The sequence below is a fragment of the Ahaetulla prasina genome, chromosome 2 (genome assembly GCF_028640845.1).
Source record: "Ahaetulla prasina isolate Xishuangbanna chromosome 2, ASM2864084v1, whole genome shotgun sequence".
Taxonomy (NCBI): domain Eukaryota; kingdom Metazoa; phylum Chordata; class Lepidosauria; order Squamata; family Colubridae; genus Ahaetulla; species Ahaetulla prasina.
In genome coordinates, this window is record NC_080540.1 from 195,329,329 (window position 1) to 195,350,736 (window position 21,408).

The following is a 21,408-nucleotide window of genomic DNA, read 5'->3' on the forward strand; positions in this document are numbered from 1 at the left end:
CACCATCGCAGGGAGACGGAACCTATACGTTGGTTCCGTCCCAGGCGCCTGATGGACCCTGAGAGGTTCCTGACGGAGCTTGGGCCATTTCCTGAGGATCTGGCCCACGGCACGACTGAGGAACTAGTCGTGGCCTGGGAACAGGCCGCGGCTGGGGCCTTGGACCGTGTCGCGCCTTTGCGCCCTCTGACCCGGCGCAGATCTCGCCCGGCCCCTTGGTTCTCCGAGGGGCTGAGGGAGATGAAACGCCGGAGAAGACGCCTAGAGAGCACTTGGAGGTCCAGTCGTTCCGAGGCTGATCGGACACTAGTTAGGTCCTATTCTAGGACCTACCTAGTGGCAATGAGGGAGGCGAGGCGTTCCTACGCCTCCACCCTCATTGCGTCGGCAGATAACCGCCCGGCCGCCCTGTTTCGGGTGACCCGCTCTCTCCTTCATCAGGAGGTACGGGATGACCCGTTGCAGGGACGAGCCGAGGAGTTTAGTGGTTATCTATCGATAAAATCGCTCAGCTCCGGGGCGGTCTGGACGATTGGGATAATCAAGCGAGGGAGAGGAGACACGTCTTGTTGAGCCGGTTTGGGATGAGTTTGACCCTGTGGCTCCGAGGCGTGGACAGGTTGGGGAGGCTCCACGCCACAACATGTTTACTGGACCCGTGTCCTTCCTGGCTGGTACTGGCCACTCAGGAGGTGACACGAGGCTGGCTCCAGAGGATTATCAACGCTTCTTTGCTGGAAGGGGTTTTCCCTGCCGCCTTGAAAGAGGCGGTGGTGAGACCCCTCCTCAAGAAGCCCTCCCTGGACCCAGCTATTTTGGGAAATTATCGTCCAGTCTCCAACCTTCGCTTCGTTGCGAAGGTTGTAGAGAGGGCTGTGGTGGGGCAGCTACCCCCATACCTGGATGAAGCCGTCTATCTAGACCCGTTCCAGTCCGGCTTTCGACCCGGATACAGCACGGAGACAGCTTTGGTCGCATTGGTGGATGATCTCTGGCGGGCCAGGGACAGGGGGTACTCCTCTGCCCTGGTCCTATTAGACCTCTCAGCGGCTTTTGATACCATCGACCATGGTATCTTGCTGCGCCGGTTGGGGGGATTGGGAGTGGGAGGCACCGTGTATCGGTGGTTCTCCTCCTATCTCTCCGACCGGTCGCAGACGGTGTTGACAGGGGGGCAGAGGTCGGCCGCGAGGTGCCTCACTTGTGGGGTCCCGCAGGGGTCGATTCTCTCACCCCTGCTGTTCAACATCTACATGAAGCCGTTGGGTGAGATCATCAGTGGCTTCGGGGTGAGATATCAACAGTACGCTGATGACACCCAGCTGTACTTTTCCACCCCGGGCCACCCCAATGAAGTTGTTGAAGTGCTGTCCCGGTGTTTGGAAGCCGTACGGGTCTGGATGGGGAGAAACAGGCTCAAGCTTAATCCCTCCAAGACGGAGTGGCTGTGGATGCCGGCATCTCGATTTAGTCTACTGCAGCCGCAGTTGACTGTTGGAGGCGAGTTATTGGCCCCAAAGGACAGGGTGCGCAACTTGGGTGTCCTCCTGGATGATCGGCTGTCGTTTGAAGATCATTTGACGGCCGTCTCCAGGAGGGCCTTCCACCAGGTTCGCCTGGTTCGGCAGTTGCGCCCCTTCCTTGATCGGGATGCCTTGTGCACAGTCACTCATCGCTCGTTACCTCTCGCTTGGATTATTGTAATGCTCTCTACATGGGGCTCCCCTGAAGTGCACTCGGAGGCTTCAGTTAGTCAGAATGCAGCTGCGCGGGTGATAGAGGAGCTCGCGTAGCTCCCATGTAACACCGCTCCTGCGCAGACTGCACTGGCTACCTGTGGCCTTCGGGTGCACTTTAAGGTGTTGGTTACGATCTTTAAAGCGCTCCATGGCTTAGGGCCCGGGTACTTACGGGACCGCCTGCTGTTACCACATGCCTCCCACCGACCCGTGCGCTCTCACAGAGGGACTTCTCAGGTGCCGTCCGCCAAACAATGTCGGCTGGCGGCCCCAGGAAGGGCCTTCTCTGTGGGGCTCCACACTCTGGAACGAGCTTCCCCCAGGCTTACGCCAAATACCTGACCTTCGGACTTTCCGCCGCGAACTGAAGACACACCTTTTTATTCGCGCGGGGCTGGCTTGAATTGAATTTTAAATGGTAAATTTTTATTAATTTTAAATGGGGTTTTTAGTGTAAGGTAATTTTTTTAATTCTCAGGCTAATTTAATAAGTTTTTTAAATTGCATTTTAATTGTATTTTGTATTGCTTGTTTTATTTTGCCTGTACACCGCCCTGAGTCCTTCGGGAGAAGGGCGGTATAAAAATCAAATAAATAAATAAATAAATAAATAATCTTTAAAGTTAAAAAATGACAAGAGTTTTGTCCACTGCTGATCAATACAACTTCATCGCTCTCTGTGTTGCACACTGGAACTGGAACTGTTGGTTTCAGCTTTTAACAACCGAGAAACCAAGTTTTGGGATATTCACTGTTGCGGCTCAGTCATTCTGGGGATCTTTAATATGCAAGAGAGGCTTCAGTTCTTCAGTGCAGAAAACGAGGAAATATTATCCACTGGAGATAAAAACTTTTCTGCCTAACTCACCCATTCCTAACATTAGGAAGTCTTATACCCTCCCACACTGCAGCACTTGACAAGGTATCTGCAATTTGGGGGGAGGGAATGATTCCTTAACATCCAAGTGTATTTGGACCTTTATGAAGGCTGTCATAGACAGTAAAATATGGATTCATGCCCTAATCCTGCCATTTGCCTTCACTCAACCCCACAATGGTAGTTGGAAGAGAATGCGATAATTCTCACCACATGCTGTCTGGCATTTCTGGAAGAAAGGCTGATACATAAAGTATAGTAAGTAGGTGGCCTTCCCATGAATCTATAGACCTTTGTTGTTGTGCCAAGAAATAAAGTAGAGCAAACAAAATGCAATTACCTAGGCAAATGAATATCTTGTGCTGTATAAGAATTGACATGGTAGGCAAGCTAGGTAAGGCTTAACAGGGTAATTCCTGTTGATTCAGCTAAAAGACTCCAACGCAATTATTGTAGTCTGATCAAGTAAATGGAAATATTTCAAAACGTGGCAAAGATCACAGGAGTATTCTTCACTCTTTAAGAGAGGTTTAGATCCTTCAGTAAAGGAAATTGGGAGAAAAAAGTTAAAAAATGCAAAGAGGTCCCACTTTAATGTATTCAGTAATGCATGGCAGTTAGAGTTTTACTTATTGCTTTGCAAAATTTTGTATCATCATTATATGTGGATAGTCTGCAGTTAAAGTCACAATCTTAGATTGGTAGAAACTTAATAATTTAATTGCTAACCAAGACCTAAAAATTATTAAGGTAGCATCTACGGATATAAGGATATAAGAACCCAAGTAGGATAAGTTTTTTATAATTTCAAGTTGGTCAAGTCTGATAAATTCAATATTTCCAGGGGAAATATTGAGGGAGTCCTTTAGGCATTGCTTCAAAGGCTCCAATCATGATTGGGATAACAACAGATTTCTTTTTCCATAAGTATTTGACTTTGATCTGCAAGTTCCAATATTTTGTAATTTTTTTCCAATTGTTTTCTTCAATCTTAGCAACATCCATGAACTGGTCATTCTTCTTTTCAAAAGCTGTTATATCATATATGTTATGAGCAAGATGATTGTCTATTTCAGTGGTAGTCAACCTGGTCCCTACCGCCTACTAGTGGATGTTCCAGCTTTCATGGTGGGCGGTAGGGGTTTTGTCCAATACTGAAACACTTTCCTTTTTTTAATTTAATTGACTTTTTTAAAAAATTTCATAGCATTATTTAAAAACATTTTCATTAGGTTTTCATAAAATTTCCCGTGACAATTTAAATTTCTGGAAATATACTATTTGTATTCACCTGCGCATAAGTTTACTTCACGTTATGTAAGTGAAACTAAATGGCGCTATAGTGCAACCGCAAACAAAAGAGCCTCGTCCCAGAATAGCTCGTGCATCTTCCCCCGAACTGGTGGGCGGTTAGAAAATTTTATTACTAACAGAAATACAAAAGTGGGTGGTAGGTATAAAAAGGTTGACTACCCTGGATCTATTTGGATCTAAAGTTCCATAACATCTTGACCCACAAATTTTCCAAAATCTTCTCAAGTTGATAGTCCCAGTATTTTTACTAATTATTATATGCACAAAAATGTGAAATCAATCTGCCAGTTCTTTAAGTAGTGTTAGCCTTCGTATGCAGAGTTTTCCCCAAGAATTTAGGATGTTGTAATCTATCAGCAGAGTATAAGCAGTGGAAACTGACAGATTAAAATTTTATCAATGTACATATTTTCTAAGTGCCATCCAAGATTTATTTTTTGGTACGCTACTCAGTGTGCCAATCACCCCTGAGACTACCACAGCCAGCTTATGTCATTATCTTTCAATTTCGATTTTCAGATTTTGACACTTTGTGATCTTCTCCAATTTTTTGTCTATTGTCTCCTGGTATTGCCAAATCAATTATTCACACTTCCTTCTATTCAACCAGAGTTAAATCTTGTGTTTTAAGAGCCAAGACTTGTAGTTTGTCTTCAGAAATCCCACAATATTTTAACCTGCTCATTTTCAATTACTTTTGCATTCCCAACAGTTTTTCTTTACTGGCACATGGTAATTTTTACAGATGTTCCCATAAATCGTTTTGGTGATTGTGTATGCATAAATCAGTTTGTGCAATCTTCTTGCACAAGCTGACTATCTGTCTCCTTGCACAATCTGCACCTTGTTGAAAGCATTAGATGATTTTTCCATTTTGTTCTTGATTGCATTAGTTTGAATAGTTTTCTTTTGAGCAGCCAAAAATCAAGACCTTCAATTTCTTTTTTACTATTCCAGTTGTAAGCCATTGCCAGGTTTTATCTTTATCCCTTTGATCGTTTCTAGAAATTGATTATGTAATGCTTTCCCTTGCCAGCATTCTGTTCTTGGTTTTATTAGATTATTTCAATATTTATGTTTTATTTCCTGTACATTCATTGGGTTCCAATTTTTTAATTTGCATCCTTGCTTGTTCTTGGCTGCCTTTTATGTAATCAACCAATGCATGTTTTTTGACAGTTTGTTTGACTTGGAAGTAAATCCCTGTCTCCATTTCTGTGGGGCAGATATAATTTATTAATATCACTATAGGGAAGTATTGCATAGTGAATAGATTTCTTGTTTTTTGATCCAAACTGTCCAGTTCAGCTCATATCCAGTTAATAATTCCAGCAATGTATCATATCACAGGTATGGCCAAAATATTGATGGCTTTGATAGTGTTTTCACCAATTAGTTTTGTCTTTAGAAATTTTGTCACTGTTTGGATGTATTCTTTACTAATCACACTTTAAATTTAATTTTTTTCATGCTGATGTTATCGAACTGCAAATTGCCAAGATTATATTCTGTATCCTAATAGTTCCTGATGGTTTATTCATTTGGCATGTCAATTCTATTACTCTTTGTGATTTTATCCTGATTTCTTGCTACTGTAGAACATTTCTCTAAGCCAAATTCCACTGCTATCTATGCTAAAAATTCTTACAGTATTCCTACAAAATTCTTATAAAATTCAATGACTGAATTTTGATTTCTGGTTTTCCATAATGTTTCAGATTGTCCATATAAAAATGTGAGATTTTATTAGCAATTTTTGTTGAACGGTAGCAAAGACTTTTCTTCAAAATCACTGAAAGTAGAATCATAGCAATGACAAATAATAAGGTAATAATGAATAAGCTTGGAAGATGCCTATCCTAATATTGATGCGCCCATATTTTTCATTTTCAATCACCAATTCTGTTTTTCACCGCTTCATTATTTTTTCTATAAACATTCTAGTGTTTTTTACTGATACTAGATGCTTCCAAACATTTGATCAAGGTTTGTAGTAATGAATCAACATCTTTTTATAATCAATTTGGATCGTATGGAAATTGGTTTTTTGCCTTTTGCCATTCTCCAAAATCTTTTTATGTATCAGAAGATGATCTTTGGTACCTCTGCTTTTCCTTCTGTTTTCTTTCTATTCTGTTGGAAGGTTATTATTATTTTTTCAAATAATCTTGAATGTTGTTTGCTATTATGCCTGTGAGTAATCAAACACAGTACGCAAGCATGTTTTCATCCTATAATTTCCTGGTGTTATCCCCTTTGCTGGGTCTTTTTGAATCAGATAGGATTTGCCAGTTATTATTATTAATAATAGCAAGAAGAAGACAATGTCTGAACGACTGTGGCAAAAGAAAGTGAAGATAGTACCAATAGTAATAATCACCTTGGATGTAATCCCAAAATAACTGGAACACCACTTGAACACCATCAGCATTGACAAAATCACCATCAGACAATTGCAAAAGGCAGCTTTACTCACAACAACTTACGTTCTACTATTAAACTTTTGGCGCCATCAAAGAATAACATCTGTCTATCCCAGATCCTTGGGAAGGACTCAGTAGGTAGGCAAAAATGTCAAATCCAATCTAAACATCTGGCTGACTATGTGATGAACCATTATCATCATCACCACATTAGACCTGATTAATGAGACTTTCCAATTCTTACTTCTTTAGGAACATGCTTGCTGAAGACTTGACAGATCTACTCTGAAAAGTAGCCCACAAACAGATTACTAAAGAATGTAGTTATAGCCATCAACTAATAAGAATTTAAAATAGAATCAGTGATGAAAGTTGAATTTTTCAATGGATACTAGTTGTAAGAATACACATCTTAACTCCAGTCCTGGAAAAATGACAGTTCTGAAGAACATGAGCTGCAGGGTGCTTTTGGGGTCAAGTTATGTTTATGATTTCTCAGAAGCATGTGACAGACTGCTGGTTGGCTATTGGGGCAAACAAGGTGCCAGAATAGACTTGACAGTTCTACACAGCTCGTCTTATATTTTTGGGTTCTGTGTACTGTTAAGGCATTTAAGGATTGTTCTGAAGCTGCTAACCCTCTCTTGGGTTAGCAGATGGGACTAAAAGGAGCATTCTCAAATGGAACCATGTGTACATAGAAATTAGAAATTAGTACAGACGAAAACAAATGAAAGGTAGGCTGTAAAGGAAATGGGATGCATAAATGAACCAAGTTAAGGAAGCTGATGGAGGAAAAGAGTTACCAGTGCTAGATTTCAAGGATTTAATTCTTCAGGAAATCAAAAAATAAATAAATAGCTAAAGCCTCAGAACCAAGGTCAGCTATTTTTCTTCGATTGGAACACAGCTTTTCCTTTACCCACAAATGTATCAAGTCCTATTTCCCATATCTGCAAGGAGCCGTGATGATAATGAATCCACTGGGTGGATTGGACTTGAAATGGTATAAACAGAAAATACCAAGAACCACTTAGGAGTAGGCAACAGATCAATTCCTGAATCAATAAATTATACAAACAAATAAATAAATGCATACATGCAGAGGGGAACATGAGAGGAACCCGATGAATATATGTAGCAATCATCCCAGATTAAAAAAAGCATAAACTAGAACATTATAGATGGAGAACATTATTATAACTGTGGAACGTTAAGGCTGCTTGCCAATGAAGATAATGCAGCTTCACCAAGTAACAAGATTAAAAAATGAACTCCCTGCCCCCGAGGGACTTTAATCAACATTTCCATTATATGGAGTGTAATGATTGGATCAAATGAAAGGCCTGTGAAGTGCAACGTCTTGTTCCCTACATTTGCCAACTGGATATCTGTGGGAAGCCCACAGGCACAGTAGGAAATCAAGTCCCTTTCTCTGCAAACAGTATTCAGTAGCATCAGCAGTAGCCCCTTCGAATTCTGGCTATGGAGCTTCCATTTAAAGTCACAGCTAGTTAGGAAGGGAAGGGGAAAGTCAGTCAAGAATAAATGCCAACCAAACACAAAATCTATGCATTAGACCTGTTTCAATTGAAGAGAAGAATGTTGGTGTTAAGCTGGTGGCTTTAAAAACCAAGCAGCACAAAAATATTTCTTAGGCTGGAATTCTAGGTAACGGGAGGCAGCAAAAAACAGAGAAGGGAAGGAAAGTATTTAGATTTAAAGAGACCATTGTAGGGTGTTTTTTTAAAAAGTGGGGGGGTTTGGATTCAATCTTGTTTTGGCAGAAAATATTAAAAAAAAAACGGAGGTCCAGATACTTTAAGTCTATTAAGACTTACATTAGTCACTTCTTGCCATGATTGATAACAATATGGAGGAAAAAAGATGTTCTGCTATAAGGAGACTGATGTCGTATCAGAGGAATGTCAGAAAGCAGACAAAGAAAACCGGAGAGGGGAAACAAGGATAGCAAGTTAACCAGGGAGGGAAAGAGATGGGTATCATGAGCACTCCTATAGCTGGGCCAAAGAAAATCCCTGCGGCCACATGTGCTCACTGACCTGAGCCATTTCATGATGAATGCACATCTTTCTCGCCCATGTGAAGGCCTCCGGAAAAGACAGGTCAGAAAGCAGGGGGGGAAAGCCAACGGAGGCAAAGGACCGTCAGGCTGCGATGAATAAAAACAAGAAGTGTTGGGGTGTGCAGAACTTGGACAAGAAAGGGAACAGAACTAGAAGACAAACAAGGAGATGGGGGCACCTTCCAAACAAAGAAGCTAGCTTAAAAAAATTAACTCCCCATTCATTCACTGTTTATAAACTATCCGACAGTATGGACATCCAAACAACATTATACTTTCATCCCCACCCCCAACTCTATTCCCAATTCCCAATTCTTCTTCTGTTTGTTTTGATATTCCTTCTCTTTAAAAAAAAAAACTGGGGTCAATCATCTTAAAGGCATCATCCAGTTCCTTCCTTGTTTTAATTCATCCAGCTGATAGTGGTTCTTGTGCTATAAGCAGCCAAGGATTCCCTCCTCCCCCCATCTGATGTTTATAGTACAGAAATCCAATTATTTAAAGGAGCAGTGGGTTAGTTCACAACAGATAGCACACTGCTTGCATGATCACAAGTGAGAGTGTGACATAATTCTTCCCTTGATATGCCAGCCATCTTCTATTTAATAATTAAAAAGCAAAGTGCAATCTAGTCTGCAGAGCAGGAATAGCAAAGCCAGACCACAACAAAGCCCTTTTAAAATATTTCCATACCACATTATATTTAACTCCCAAGATATGATTATTAGTACCTGTACATAGGAACCTATTACTGTACGAGTTAACAATAGAAAGGAGTCAGATGAGAAGCATTATGATACATTTTCTCTTCTCTTTTCAAAACATTTGCATATGTAAATGTCACAGCAGTTCTATACAATCAAAAATATATTTATCCTGTTTCCCCAAAAATAAAACATCCCCTGATAATAAGCCCAATCGGGCTTTTGAGTGCATGCGCTAAAATAAACCTCCCTCTGAAAATAAGCCCTCCCTGAAAATATTTAAACGCAGAGCTGGAAATCAGGTAAGACAGCAAGAGGAGCCTCATCTTGTTCCATGCACCCCAAAATAATACCTTCCCGAAAAGAAGGGCAAGCACTTATTTCGGGCTTCAAAAAAATATAAGACAGGGTCTTATTTTCGGGGAAACACGGTATATATTTTGAATCCCTATCAAACTTTCCTCAAGACCATAATTGGTAACTTGTGTTAAAAATAAACTTCTACCTACGAATAAGACCTATATTCTTCTCCTTTACCAGCAGTTTTCTCCCTTAAATATTAATGAAGCTGCTACTCTGCCAAGGTGAACATACTCCTTCCAAATATCTGCATAATGATATTCTCCAAAAAACAAGTGCCAGTTAATGGGATAATGGCAAAGGACTCAGGCTAGAAACTGAGGAAGATGGTGAGTTCTAGTCCCACCTTCTGAAAAACCTTGCCAAGAAAAATGTGGGGATTTGTCCAGGCAATTTCCAAGAATTGGATATGATTGAATAGATTAAAAAAAAATCACTAAATAAAGGAAAAGTACCTCCTTGATACTAATTTCAGCTCAACACTTTCTTGCCTCAATAGTTGAATCAGCCCTAAAATCAGTACAATAGGGTTTATTTTAATTACTTCATAAATTACAGGGAATCCACAGATGTTCAGAAGATAAGAGGGAGATAATTCCTCAGAAATACCATCTAAAGATTGCTATCAAGAATGGTGAGAGTCTCAGTGGCTCCTTAGGTTATTTTATGCAGTTTTTTATATTAAATTTAAATCAGAGATTTTTATAACTTTCTACTTTCTTTAGCATTATTGAAAAGTATGTTTTTTCTTTCTTTCTATAAGGACTAGAACTTTTTAAGTCAAAACAACAGAAAACATATAATACATAAAAGCTAAAAGAATAGACAGTTAAATTCAATTGATGCTCTAACTTTTAAATACAAATTTAAAACCTCATTTAAACCCTTTTTTTAAAATCCCAAGTTTAAATATTTATTAAATATATAAATTTAAGAGTGGGACTGACACAAGATGCATTGTAAAAACCAAAGAATATGTAGCCTCTGGGTTTCCCCCCCGCCCTCCCCCCAGAACTGGAAAACTCAAGATCTGAGAATTTTGATCAGCTTTCCTCCAGCCATACAATATATCTGGCATAAAATACTTAAAAGTGTCATTTAGGAATGCTCACAAGAGCAAAAGTGCCTAGCAAAGGATCAGTAAGGATATTCAGCTAGCTCTGAAAACGTTAGTCTGCAGCACGTGCCACTTGTAAAGAAAGAAGTTGTGGATAAGTATTCGACATAATGGGAAAGGTGGAAGGAAAGAGAGGAAGAGGACAACTAGCAGCAAGATGGCTGGATTTGGGTTCCAATGTCAGCGAGCACACTGGGGAGACCTGAAATAATAGATTAGAGATAGACAGTCATGGAGAAAATTTATGTTATGTGATCACTAGGAATCAAAAATGATTTGATGGCACATAGTCAATCAATAATATTTCTATTATGGAGTGAATCAACTTTGCATTTACCTTCCAGAGAAGATGCTAGGCCAGGAAGGCACATTATCCATAGCCAAACCATTATCACTGCTTGTTCCTTCATTCTCCTGATGATGTTAGGATCCATTTAGTTTCTCCAGCACTTCCAGCATCTTCCATAAACAGAGTTACCACAACAGATATTCCAGAGGACAAGAAAGGCCACAAGTCTAAATGTCCCAAAGCGCAGGCAGCTCTGCATGAAAAGAAGTGAAGGGCTCTGCAATAAAAGAAGAAAGTGATAGACAAAAGCTATTATACCAACCCTTCCAAACCAACTAACCCTGAAAAACTCCCCGATTTAATATTCTACCAGGAAAGGGGGAAAAAACAGAAATCATTGTTTAATAAATTGTTTTCTTAATTATCCTAAAAACTTATATACATTTGCCCTGAGAGAATTCCAAATTGGACTTCCCTTTGAAGCATTTCTCATTGCAAGCTCAACCTTCATGCTAGATTGCATACTACATGCAGTGTCTAGCCTAAACATTTTTGGAAGCACATTCAATCATTCTACAAATGATAGAAATTGAAACATAAGTTTATAACAGAATCCTCATTTTCATAGCTTCTTCCTCACTGTTTGACCTTTGGTCAGGTTTGTTCTGGTTGAAAAGTGACAGGTAGATTTTAAGACTGGTGCAAAGTACTGAAAGATGGTGAAATAGTAAAGAGGTTGGACTGGGATGAGTGAGATCTAGTATCTAATTCCCACAGAGCCATGGAAATCTATGAGTAACTTTGATCTAAACACTTTCTCTCCATCCAGCCTACCTCACAAAGTAGTCTGAAAAGGAAGAGACCAGAATTTGGGAGAGACCAGAGATATGCCATTTAGATCTGCTAGAGGAAATGTCAATTATACAATATAAAAATGACTAAATATCCCTAGCCACATCCCAATATCAGCTTTCCTTTTCACTTTTGTAATTTTTCACTTTCAATTTCATTACCTACCTCACGTCAGACCTAATAGTCTTTACATCCATCATGAATTTAAAACAATCTTTTCTAATTTTGCATAAACAGAGCCAAGTTGGTGCCATGATTAATTCACCAGGTAGAAACTGGGAGATTGTGAGTTCTAGTCCTGCTTTATGCACAAAGACAGCTGGTAATCTTGGCCCAGTCCCCTTCTCTCAGCCCTAGAGATCAGGTAAGCACTTCAGGGAAAACCTCGCCAAGAAAACTGCAGGGACTTGTCCAGGAAGTTGCCAGGAGTCAGCTTTCATGTTCTGGCTTCAGCAAAGGCAGAAACAATCCATGCAGTTGTTAAGCAAAGTATGGGAATGGAGCGGGTGCTTAGGGGCAAAGCTTGCAAGAGCATCAGGAAAGCTTATCTGGAGAGACGGCAGGAGACAGGCAGGGGGAAGGCAACAGAAAAAATGTTGAGGAAGCAGGAATAGAAGCGTGCACGGGTAGACTAGAGGCTGAGGAGAAGGCATAATTGAAGTAGACAGTCAGTAATCCAATATCAAGCAATAGCTTGAAAAGTACTGAGGGATGAGCCAGAGACTTGGTCAGGGACATGTTGAGGTCAAAACAAAGCAGGAGTAGAGAACAGGAAATCAAGTGGCTTTCAGCAATGGAAGCTGTCCCTGCGTAGTTTAAATCCACTCCCCTTTGAGCACACCCAGGTGAGGCTCACCCTGCCCAGAGGTTGCCAGTAATGAAGCACTGGGCTTGGTTGTACAGCCAGCATCTTGCCACTTGCTCATGAGGCACTTAGTCTGCCAGGGTGCAGGATTCTAATGCCAGGGAAAGTCGCCCTGATTCTTGGAGGCCATGACATCAACATTCACTCAAAGCCATACACACACATGGCATCTTTTTTCTGCACTCCCAAGAAATTATGCATGTACTGTATACTGTAGAAACTCTGGTCACGACCATAATTCATTCCATAACTTTGGTCGCAAACCGATTTGGTCATGACCCGAACCTAATTTTGGAAATTTGGCGCTTACAAAAAAAATGGCATAGAAGTGGAAACCGGCTACACAGACACAAAAAAGTTAATTTCTTGGTCAGAACCCATGTATGCTCATATACATATTCTTTTTGATTCTGCCAAAGTTTCATTATTTAGCCTAGGTTTTCTTCAATTATTACTTTTTCTATGCATCTTTTAATTATGACTGGATGTAGAAACTTTGCTTTGATACCAGGCTACCAAATTCACATTTCTGAAATCAGGATGTGAGTCAGGAAATAAGTGAAATTCAGGATTTATATTTTTCAGCATGTTTCTGAACAGTTATCCAAACAAATATGTGCATGTTGGGTGCATTGGTACAAAAATAAATTTCTTCTTTAGAAACTGTACAAAGAAGCTTTTAATGTAAGTGAAACTGCTTACAAAAAAAATCTGGGCTATGTAAGGACATGCATTAGGAGTCGTGTACACACAAAGAGTTTCAAAGTAGACAAAATACAGTTTTTCTACACAAAATGTATGCTTTATATCACACTGGACACTCAAGAAGTAGTACTGAAAAAAAAGGCAAAATTAAATGAATTAATGGCAGTCACTCATATTAAGTGAACTCATTTCCCACATTCAGCAATTATGTACCACTGCACACCAGCTGATGGGCAAATGCGCCATCTGCCTCCATGCTTCCTAGATATCTGGCTGGAAATAGTGATGATTATTTTTTCCTTTTTATCAGCAGACACCATGTGCTTTCTAAGAGAGATTAGTAGTTTTAATGCTATCAAGCAAAGGATATGAGAGGTCAAATTTGCTATTTCCTCTTGAATGGATATTTTTCTAGTAGAAAATGGCAAAAATTAGAATGGACTGGGATGGATTTGAATGGACCGGACTGGACTGGACTGGACTGGAATGCAATGCAATGCAATGCAATGCAGTGGAACGGAACGGAACGGAATGGTCAGGACTGGACTGGACTGGGAATCAGAATACAATGACACCCAAGCCTTCTGAAAAGTTCTATGACTGAAGCAGGACAATTGAATTATAAAAAAATACCTGAAAGGATTCACAGTATACACAATAGAGACATGCCAAAACTGCTTGCAACTGAAATAGATTTCCAGGCAATTCCCATTGTTGGCTGATAGGTCAGTATTTGCATTCCCTAAGACTCCGTAGGAATCTCAGTTTTTATTTGAGATGTTGACACCAGCTAAACTGTTTCCTACATAAACAATCTGACTTTATACATCCTGTCTTTCTCTATCCAATACCTGCCACTCCTTGTTCTCAGAGGAACTACATGTGTCAAGCTATGCTTTAAAAAGAACAAATTTAAGAATAGGAGATCGGGAGATTTAGCAGTTCCATCTTTCCTGGATATTTATTTGTCTGTGTAGCATTGGTAGTATGGACTTGTAACCAGTCAGAAATAACAGCATAGAAACCAAAATATAAACATGTCTCTTTAGAAACTCAAAAGCCACATAATTTGTACTTTGCATCTGGGATGTATTGTATGATTCTGTTATGAAGGCAGGATCTGAGTAAAAGAAGAAAAACAAAATACAACATCATTTTTACTTGGCCAACTTGGAAATCTCTATCTCATTTTCCCTGGCATCTATTTAATTTATTCATAAAGCCCACAAATCCAGAATGATTAATTTGAATAGGCTCATCCAGCCATCTGTCACCTATGACCCAGGAAACTCAATGAAAGAATTCTTAAAAATCTCAAGTAAACAAGCATTTCTGAAAGCCAAAAAGGGTGTCAGAACTGAGTGCACAGCTTTCTTCTGGCACATATCCAAAACAAGCACCAAGCAACCCAAGTCTAAAGGGAAGCATCTTTCAAACTTTTTACAGTTTCCAAATCTTTTTAACTTTGGGCAGAAGATAATCTTGTTGGCCTACCCAGATTTTCTAAAATGGCCTGAAAAGTCTGAAAGTTGCCAGGTCTCAAGGTATGAACATAATTTTTTAGGATTTGTTCTACTGTACTCTACGCTGTAGCATTTCTGAGAGATGGACAAAAGGCAAAGGTTATTTTCTTCTTGCAAGATCCAATCTGGGTCGGTCGCTGGGAACCTCTGGTGCTGGTGACCAACCTAGATTTGATCTTGCAACATTTTCCTGGGACACAGGTTTCTTTTAATGTTTGCTACTCATCAGTTTCTACCAGGCACAAGGTTCAATTAAAATCTTTATGTGGCTCATAGGCAATATTTCCACACCTCTACCAGTGTCTTTCTCTTCTATTATCTCCACCCTCTTTGCAATATCATTGCTTATCTTCCAGGAGCATCTGCTCATCAGAGAGCCTGGCAATCCTTGGAAGTAGTTCAAGGTCACTGAAGTCAAGGGAAAAAAATTGAAAGAGTTGATCAGATCGGAAGACTTTATAAAGACTGAATTTGTAAGCTATATTGAGAAATCTACAAAAACTCACAGGCATCAACTCACTCAAAGGATGTAACATCAGCCAACAGTGCAACCCTATACAGCCCTCAATAAAGAAACAATTGGATTGACTAGAATTGTTGAAGTTGGAGAGATGGAATTGTTAATTAAAAACTCTTTAGCAATTAACACTCAAAAATAGGCCTGGATCAAGCCAAACAACTAAAAACTATTTTGCCAGAATGGAGTAGCAAAACTACTAAAGCATTGGTATGAATGCAGTTACTTTTAAACTCCCTTGCCTTTGTGTGTTTACCCACATTTTTTTGGCAATAAGTATCTAAATTCTTGATGTTGAGGTAGGACTTTAAGCTATTTCAATTGCTAGATTCAACCTAGTTTTAAAAAAATTACAATCTGTGCCTGCAATATTGTTTCCTATATGGTCCCAATTATTTACCTCCTTATTTCAAGAGATTTCCAGCTGACCCAACGTCTGTCATGTATGTGAGATGGGTAGCTATATAAATTTAATAAATCAGTCAAGCTTTTCAACAGTTTATTCTGCAATGAGCTCACTGTTCTACAGATGGCAAGGAGGACACCATGAAAGCTCACCAGCAACCTGAAATGATCTTAGTAGTAACTGGATCAAACATTTTTTTATTGGTTAAAAGTTGGGGGCAATTTTAGTTACCAATAAAACTCTAGACTCACATCCAAGAAGAAAATACAGATTCCCTTCTGCAAATCTGTAAGTACCGGGTACATTCACATGTAACAAAATATTGTTTGTGCAAATATTCTTCACTTTACATTCACAATTGGATGATTTACCTACACACATGCAAAAGCAGAGAGGAGTGAAAGTGAATTCCCCTACTTTCCCTCCTCTCCAGGAGGAGGAAAAGTGAGAAGGAAAAGAAGAAAGAACAACAATGCAACATATGGTTTCATTTTGCTCAATTCCTGCTTATCTTCATGCAGGGCTGGCTGTATTTTGAGGCTTGGCCCCTTTCCAAGTACATGAAGCCATGCAGATTGGAGCAAGTGTCAGTTAACGTTGGTGTGTATGGGTTTCCTAATCTTGAAATGCGCCCACTATACATACTTTTTGACTAATAGCAAATTGTGGACATCTTCACTTAACGCAAATTCAACTTCTTTTTGGAATATTTGGAGAACTAGTTTAGTCTAGCGGTTAAGGCACCAGGCTAGAAGCCAGGGGCCTGAGTTCTAGTCTCAGCTGAAACATGAAAGCTGCCTGGATGATTTGGGGCCAGTCACTCTCTCTCAGACCAATCCACTTCACAAGATTGTTGTTATGGAGAAAACAGGAGGAGGAAGGGGTATTAAGTATGTTCGTCACCTTGAGTTAATTATAAAGTATTTTTAAAGTTACTTATAAAGGCCATACACGAAGGAGATATAATAAAGGAGGGATTAAAAATCTAATGAATAAAATAAATTTGTATATCACACTTTTTACTTAATTGGACTGCTTGGGGTTCAGAATATATTAGAACTGCTATATTTTCTGTTTCTGTCGTATCAGTTCAAAAACATATATATCGTTTCTGGAAAATGTGTTCAGATCATTCTTTCCATGCTAAATTAACATTATGGGACCGTTCAGATTTAAAAACTTTTTTAAAAGCAATTTTATTGGTTAAAAGTTGGGGGCAATTTTAGTTACCAATAAAACTCTAGACTCACATCCAAGAAGAAAATACAGATTCCCTTCTGCAAATCTGTAAGTACCGGGTACATTCACATGTAACAAAATATTGTTTGTGCAAATATTCTTCACTTTACATTCACAATTGGATGATTTACCTACACACATGCAAAAGCAGAGAGGAGTGAAAGTGAATTCCCCTACTTTCCCTCCTCTCCAGGAGGAGGAAAAGTGAGAAGGAAAAGAAGAAAGAACAACAATGCAACATATGGTTTCATTTTGCTCAATTCCTGCTTATCTTCATGCAGGGCTGGCTGTATTTTGAGGCTTGGCCCCTTTCCAAGTACATGAAGCCATGCAGATTGGAGCAAGTGTCAGTTAACGTTGGTGTGTATGGGTTTCCTAATCTTGAAATGCGCCCACTATACATACTTTTTGACTAATAGCAAATTGTGGACATCTTCACTTAATGCAAATTCAACTTCTTTTTGGAATATTTGGAGAACTAGTTTAGTCTAGCGGTTAAGGCACCAGGCTAGAAGCCAGGGGCCTGAGTTCTAGTCTCAGCTGAAGCATGAAAGCTGCCTGGATGATTTGGGGCCAGTCACTCTCTCTCAGCCCAATCCACTTCACAAGATTGTTGTTATGGAGAAAACAGGAGGAGGAAGGGGTATTAAGTATGTTCGTCACCTTGAGTTAATTATAAAGTATTTTTAAAGTTACTTATAAAGGCCATACACGAAGGAGATATAATAAAGGAGGGATTAAAAATCTAATGAATAAAATAAATTTGTATATCACACTTTTTACTTAATTGGACTGCTTGGGGTTCAGAATATATTAGAACTGCTATATTTTCTGTTTCTGTCGTATCAGTTCAAAAACATATATATCGTTTCTGGAAAATGTGTTCAGATCATTCTTTCCATGCTAAATTAACACTATGGGACCGTTCAGATTTAAAAACTTTTTTAAAAGCAATTTTATTGGTAGATGTGAATGGGTGCTGTGATCCTTACACTGGATCAACTACTGGATGACAAAAAAAAGGGCGGGGGGAGGAGTTGCAATTTTTTTAGATTAAAAGATAAATACCATTTGTAAGTGGCCATCCACTGGTAGCATTTACAATTACAACATATTTCTACTACCTAGAAATTGACAGCTAGATAATAGAAAAATATTCTCTGTGCTGGTATTATGGCCAAGAGATTAGTCCTCCAACATTGCAAAGACAAACATATGCCAGTGGATTGAAAATCTAATGTTACTATTGTCTTATGAATAAGTTGTTCATAGATGTAGATCATACATGGCTGAATACAATGAAATATAATCATCTTCCATTGAAAACATGTAAAAATCATATATATAAAGCCATATATGCAGAAAGCTCTTCTCTTCCTCTTTTTCTTCTTCTTCCTCCTCCTCCTCCTTCTTCAACAAAGATCTCTTTTAACCCTTAGAATTCTATGATTCTAAGAGTGAGGGTATAGCATACTTAGCTGCACCTGTGATGCTATCTTGGTGATATATCCGTCTTTCTGGAACATACAGCTTCAAGAAATAGGGCCATTGGGGAAGAAGAAATATGTCTACTCCTAAATGTCTCATTTACATCAACGGTACCCAACATTTTTTGGTTCCACGGATCGGTGGCAGTGGGTGGCAGCAGCGGGGGAGGGGAAGGTATTCTGTGCACAACCAAATTCATGCATGCGCAAATGGACCTTTGCGTGTGCACCCAACACTTGTGTGGACCAGGCTGGTACAAGTCCAGGGACTGGGGGTTGAGGACCCCTGCTCTAGATCATCCATTATCTGCTGCCTAAAGCTACTACTGTTGTAATGCTGGAACCATTCCTCCTTAAATGAGAAGGGTTCATAATTTTAAATAAATCTAATCAGTTGCAGAACAAACCACCTAAGGAAGATCTGTTGTTCCATTTCCTATTTTTAGCAACGTACATGCGAAAGTACCAGAAACTGGACAACCTGGTCTTACGTTTTCCTGCATGAGCATGTGGACCGGCTAACTGATCGACATGTGTGCATGTGCCCCAAAAACCCAGAAGACTAGATGACCAGCGCACACGCACGTGCTGGAAACCGGAAGTTCATTTTCGGGTACGTGCATGCACGCTGGGTAGCTCCTCTTCCATGTTGCAGCTCAGATGAGTGCGTGCTCGCGCATGCGCGGGCTACTTTTTCAGCACTTGGTACCAAAAAGGTTCACCAATACTGTGCTAGATGAATAATTACTATCTTCACAAAAACCTATCTACATAAATTTGGCTTGCTGTAAAATTGAAGATTGCAAAACAGCTATATAAAAGGTTTTTTTTTCAAAAAAAATCAAGACACTATTCTCTTCTTTACCAAACAATCTATTAAGTAAATCCAATGTATAAATAAATGAGCAGAGACATCTAATTACTGTTCCATGGCAACTTAAGTTTTGTTTGTGCTTTAAGCTATTTCTAAAATTGCTTGTCAATGTATTGTGCATGAACCATCCAAAGATAAACTTTTTTAAGTTCAAATGAATGCAGGGAAAAGAAATCTAAATATTTGCTTAACTCTTCCACTAAAAAACCACAGCAACTTAAAACAGCTTAACCTCACCTAATCTAAATATCTTGGTATACATTTCTTTATATATAACTCAAGTGCTTGCAGTAGATAGTGCTTATAGGAGTAAATGACTTTTTAAAAAACAATTAGTATGTACTTTTCTTTTAAGAAATACCTGGTGTACAAGTGAGAAACTTCTGAGTGTATTACTGTACCACACAACTCTTTTCTTTTTCTGCTCAATCATGTCCAATTCTAGGAAGCTGCCTAAACAAGTCCCTGAAGTTTTCTTGACACGGTTTTTCAGATTGGTTTGCCATTGTCTCCTTCCTAGGGCTGACAGAAAATGACTGGCCCAAGGTCACCCAGCTGGCTTTTGTGCCTAAGGTAGAATTAGAATTCATGGTCTTTCAGTTTCTATCCTAATGCCTTAACACCAAACTTGCTCTCCTGTGTCTTTTTTACTTTAGGATAAGAGTAAAAGGGTTTATTTTATACAATGAAGATGTTCAACACTAGCGCTGGTTGTTGTATTAATTGAGAAGTTGTTCCCATAATTATTCTTACCTTTTTTCTCTCTTGCCTTTGGATTTAATACATTTAATATTTTTATATTTATGATTTTAAGTGTGAGCCACCCAGAGTTTTTTTTTAGAGTGAGATGGGCAACATACGATTTTTAAAAATAAATATTCATAATATCGAAAACGGTTGGGCATTGCCGGAAAATTGGTCAAAAATGTCGAAACTGCAGTTCAATGTTTCTAAAGAAACATGCGTGCAAAAGATCATGCTCTTTGGGAAAAAGAGTCTTCCGGCAGGGTACAGTATTGGGGCTACAGTCGTAGACAGAACAAATTAAAAAAACAGCGCTGCAGGGGTTGACTGCAAAATGAGTAGACAGTGTAGCCAGGCAGCTGTGAAGGCAGACAACATTCTGGGACGCATCACTGGAGGGATCGACAGCAGGAAAAAGGAGGTCATAATCCAGCTAGATAGGGCTTTACCCAGACACTATTTGGAACACTGCGTCCAGTTCTGAAGGTCTCACTTTAAAAAGGATATTGAGAAGATCGAGCAAGTCCAGAGATAGGCAACAAAAATGGTGCAAGGTCTGAGGGACAAAACATATCAGGAAAGATTGGAGATACTAAATATTTACAGCTTGAACGACAGAAGAGAAAGGGGGAACCCAACTGAAATTTGTAAATATATTAATGGTAGGAATGACGTTCTCGAAGGCAGTATTTTCAATATTAAACAAAAATCAAGAACACAGGGCCATAAGCTCAAGCTGACAGGAGGGAAGTTCAAAAGTAATATTAGAAAGTATTACTTCACAAAAAGAGTAGAGGAAGCTTGGAACCAACTTCCAGTGGAGGGAGTGTTTAAACTGAATTTAAACATGCTTGGGACGAACACATTACCTGACAAAAATTCTAAAAATAAAAAAAATTGAAACATTAAAAAAAAAACCTCAAAGGGCAGACTTGATGGACCAATAGGTCTTTTTCTGCCATTAGTTTTCTACGTTTGTAAAAAAAATGGAGAACCACAAAAAGTAGTATTTTGTTAAATGATGACCTATAAAGTAGGATTTTTTTTTCAGGAGGTGGAAGCTATGATCCAGCTATGAAAGCTATGACTTTAGGATTGATGAGGACTGACTAATTCACAGGACAAATGTATACTTACATTTGTGAGCTTAATAGCAGGTTAAAAAAGACTTTAGTCTTAATACATTTCATTATTTTGGAATGTATTTGGGGAAAAAATATACTTCTGACATATGTAAAGCATTTTTTTTGGCTAGGTAGGTAAATAATGAAATATTTATTTCATGAT

General features: G+C 39.3%; 1 protein-coding gene across 1 annotated transcript in view; it reads right to left on the minus strand.

The window, feature by feature from the left end:
- LOC131190214 (ephrin type-B receptor 5) overlaps positions 1-21,408 on the minus strand; it is a 198,609-nt gene that overhangs the window by 145,849 nt on the left and 31,352 nt on the right. The window contains exon 2 of the mRNA XM_058167359.1: positions 10,958-11,186. Within this exon, the coding sequence (XP_058023342.1) occupies positions 10,958-11,054 (97 nt within the window). The 5' untranslated portion in view covers positions 11,055-11,186. The remainder of the gene's footprint in view (positions 1-10,957; positions 11,187-21,408) is intronic.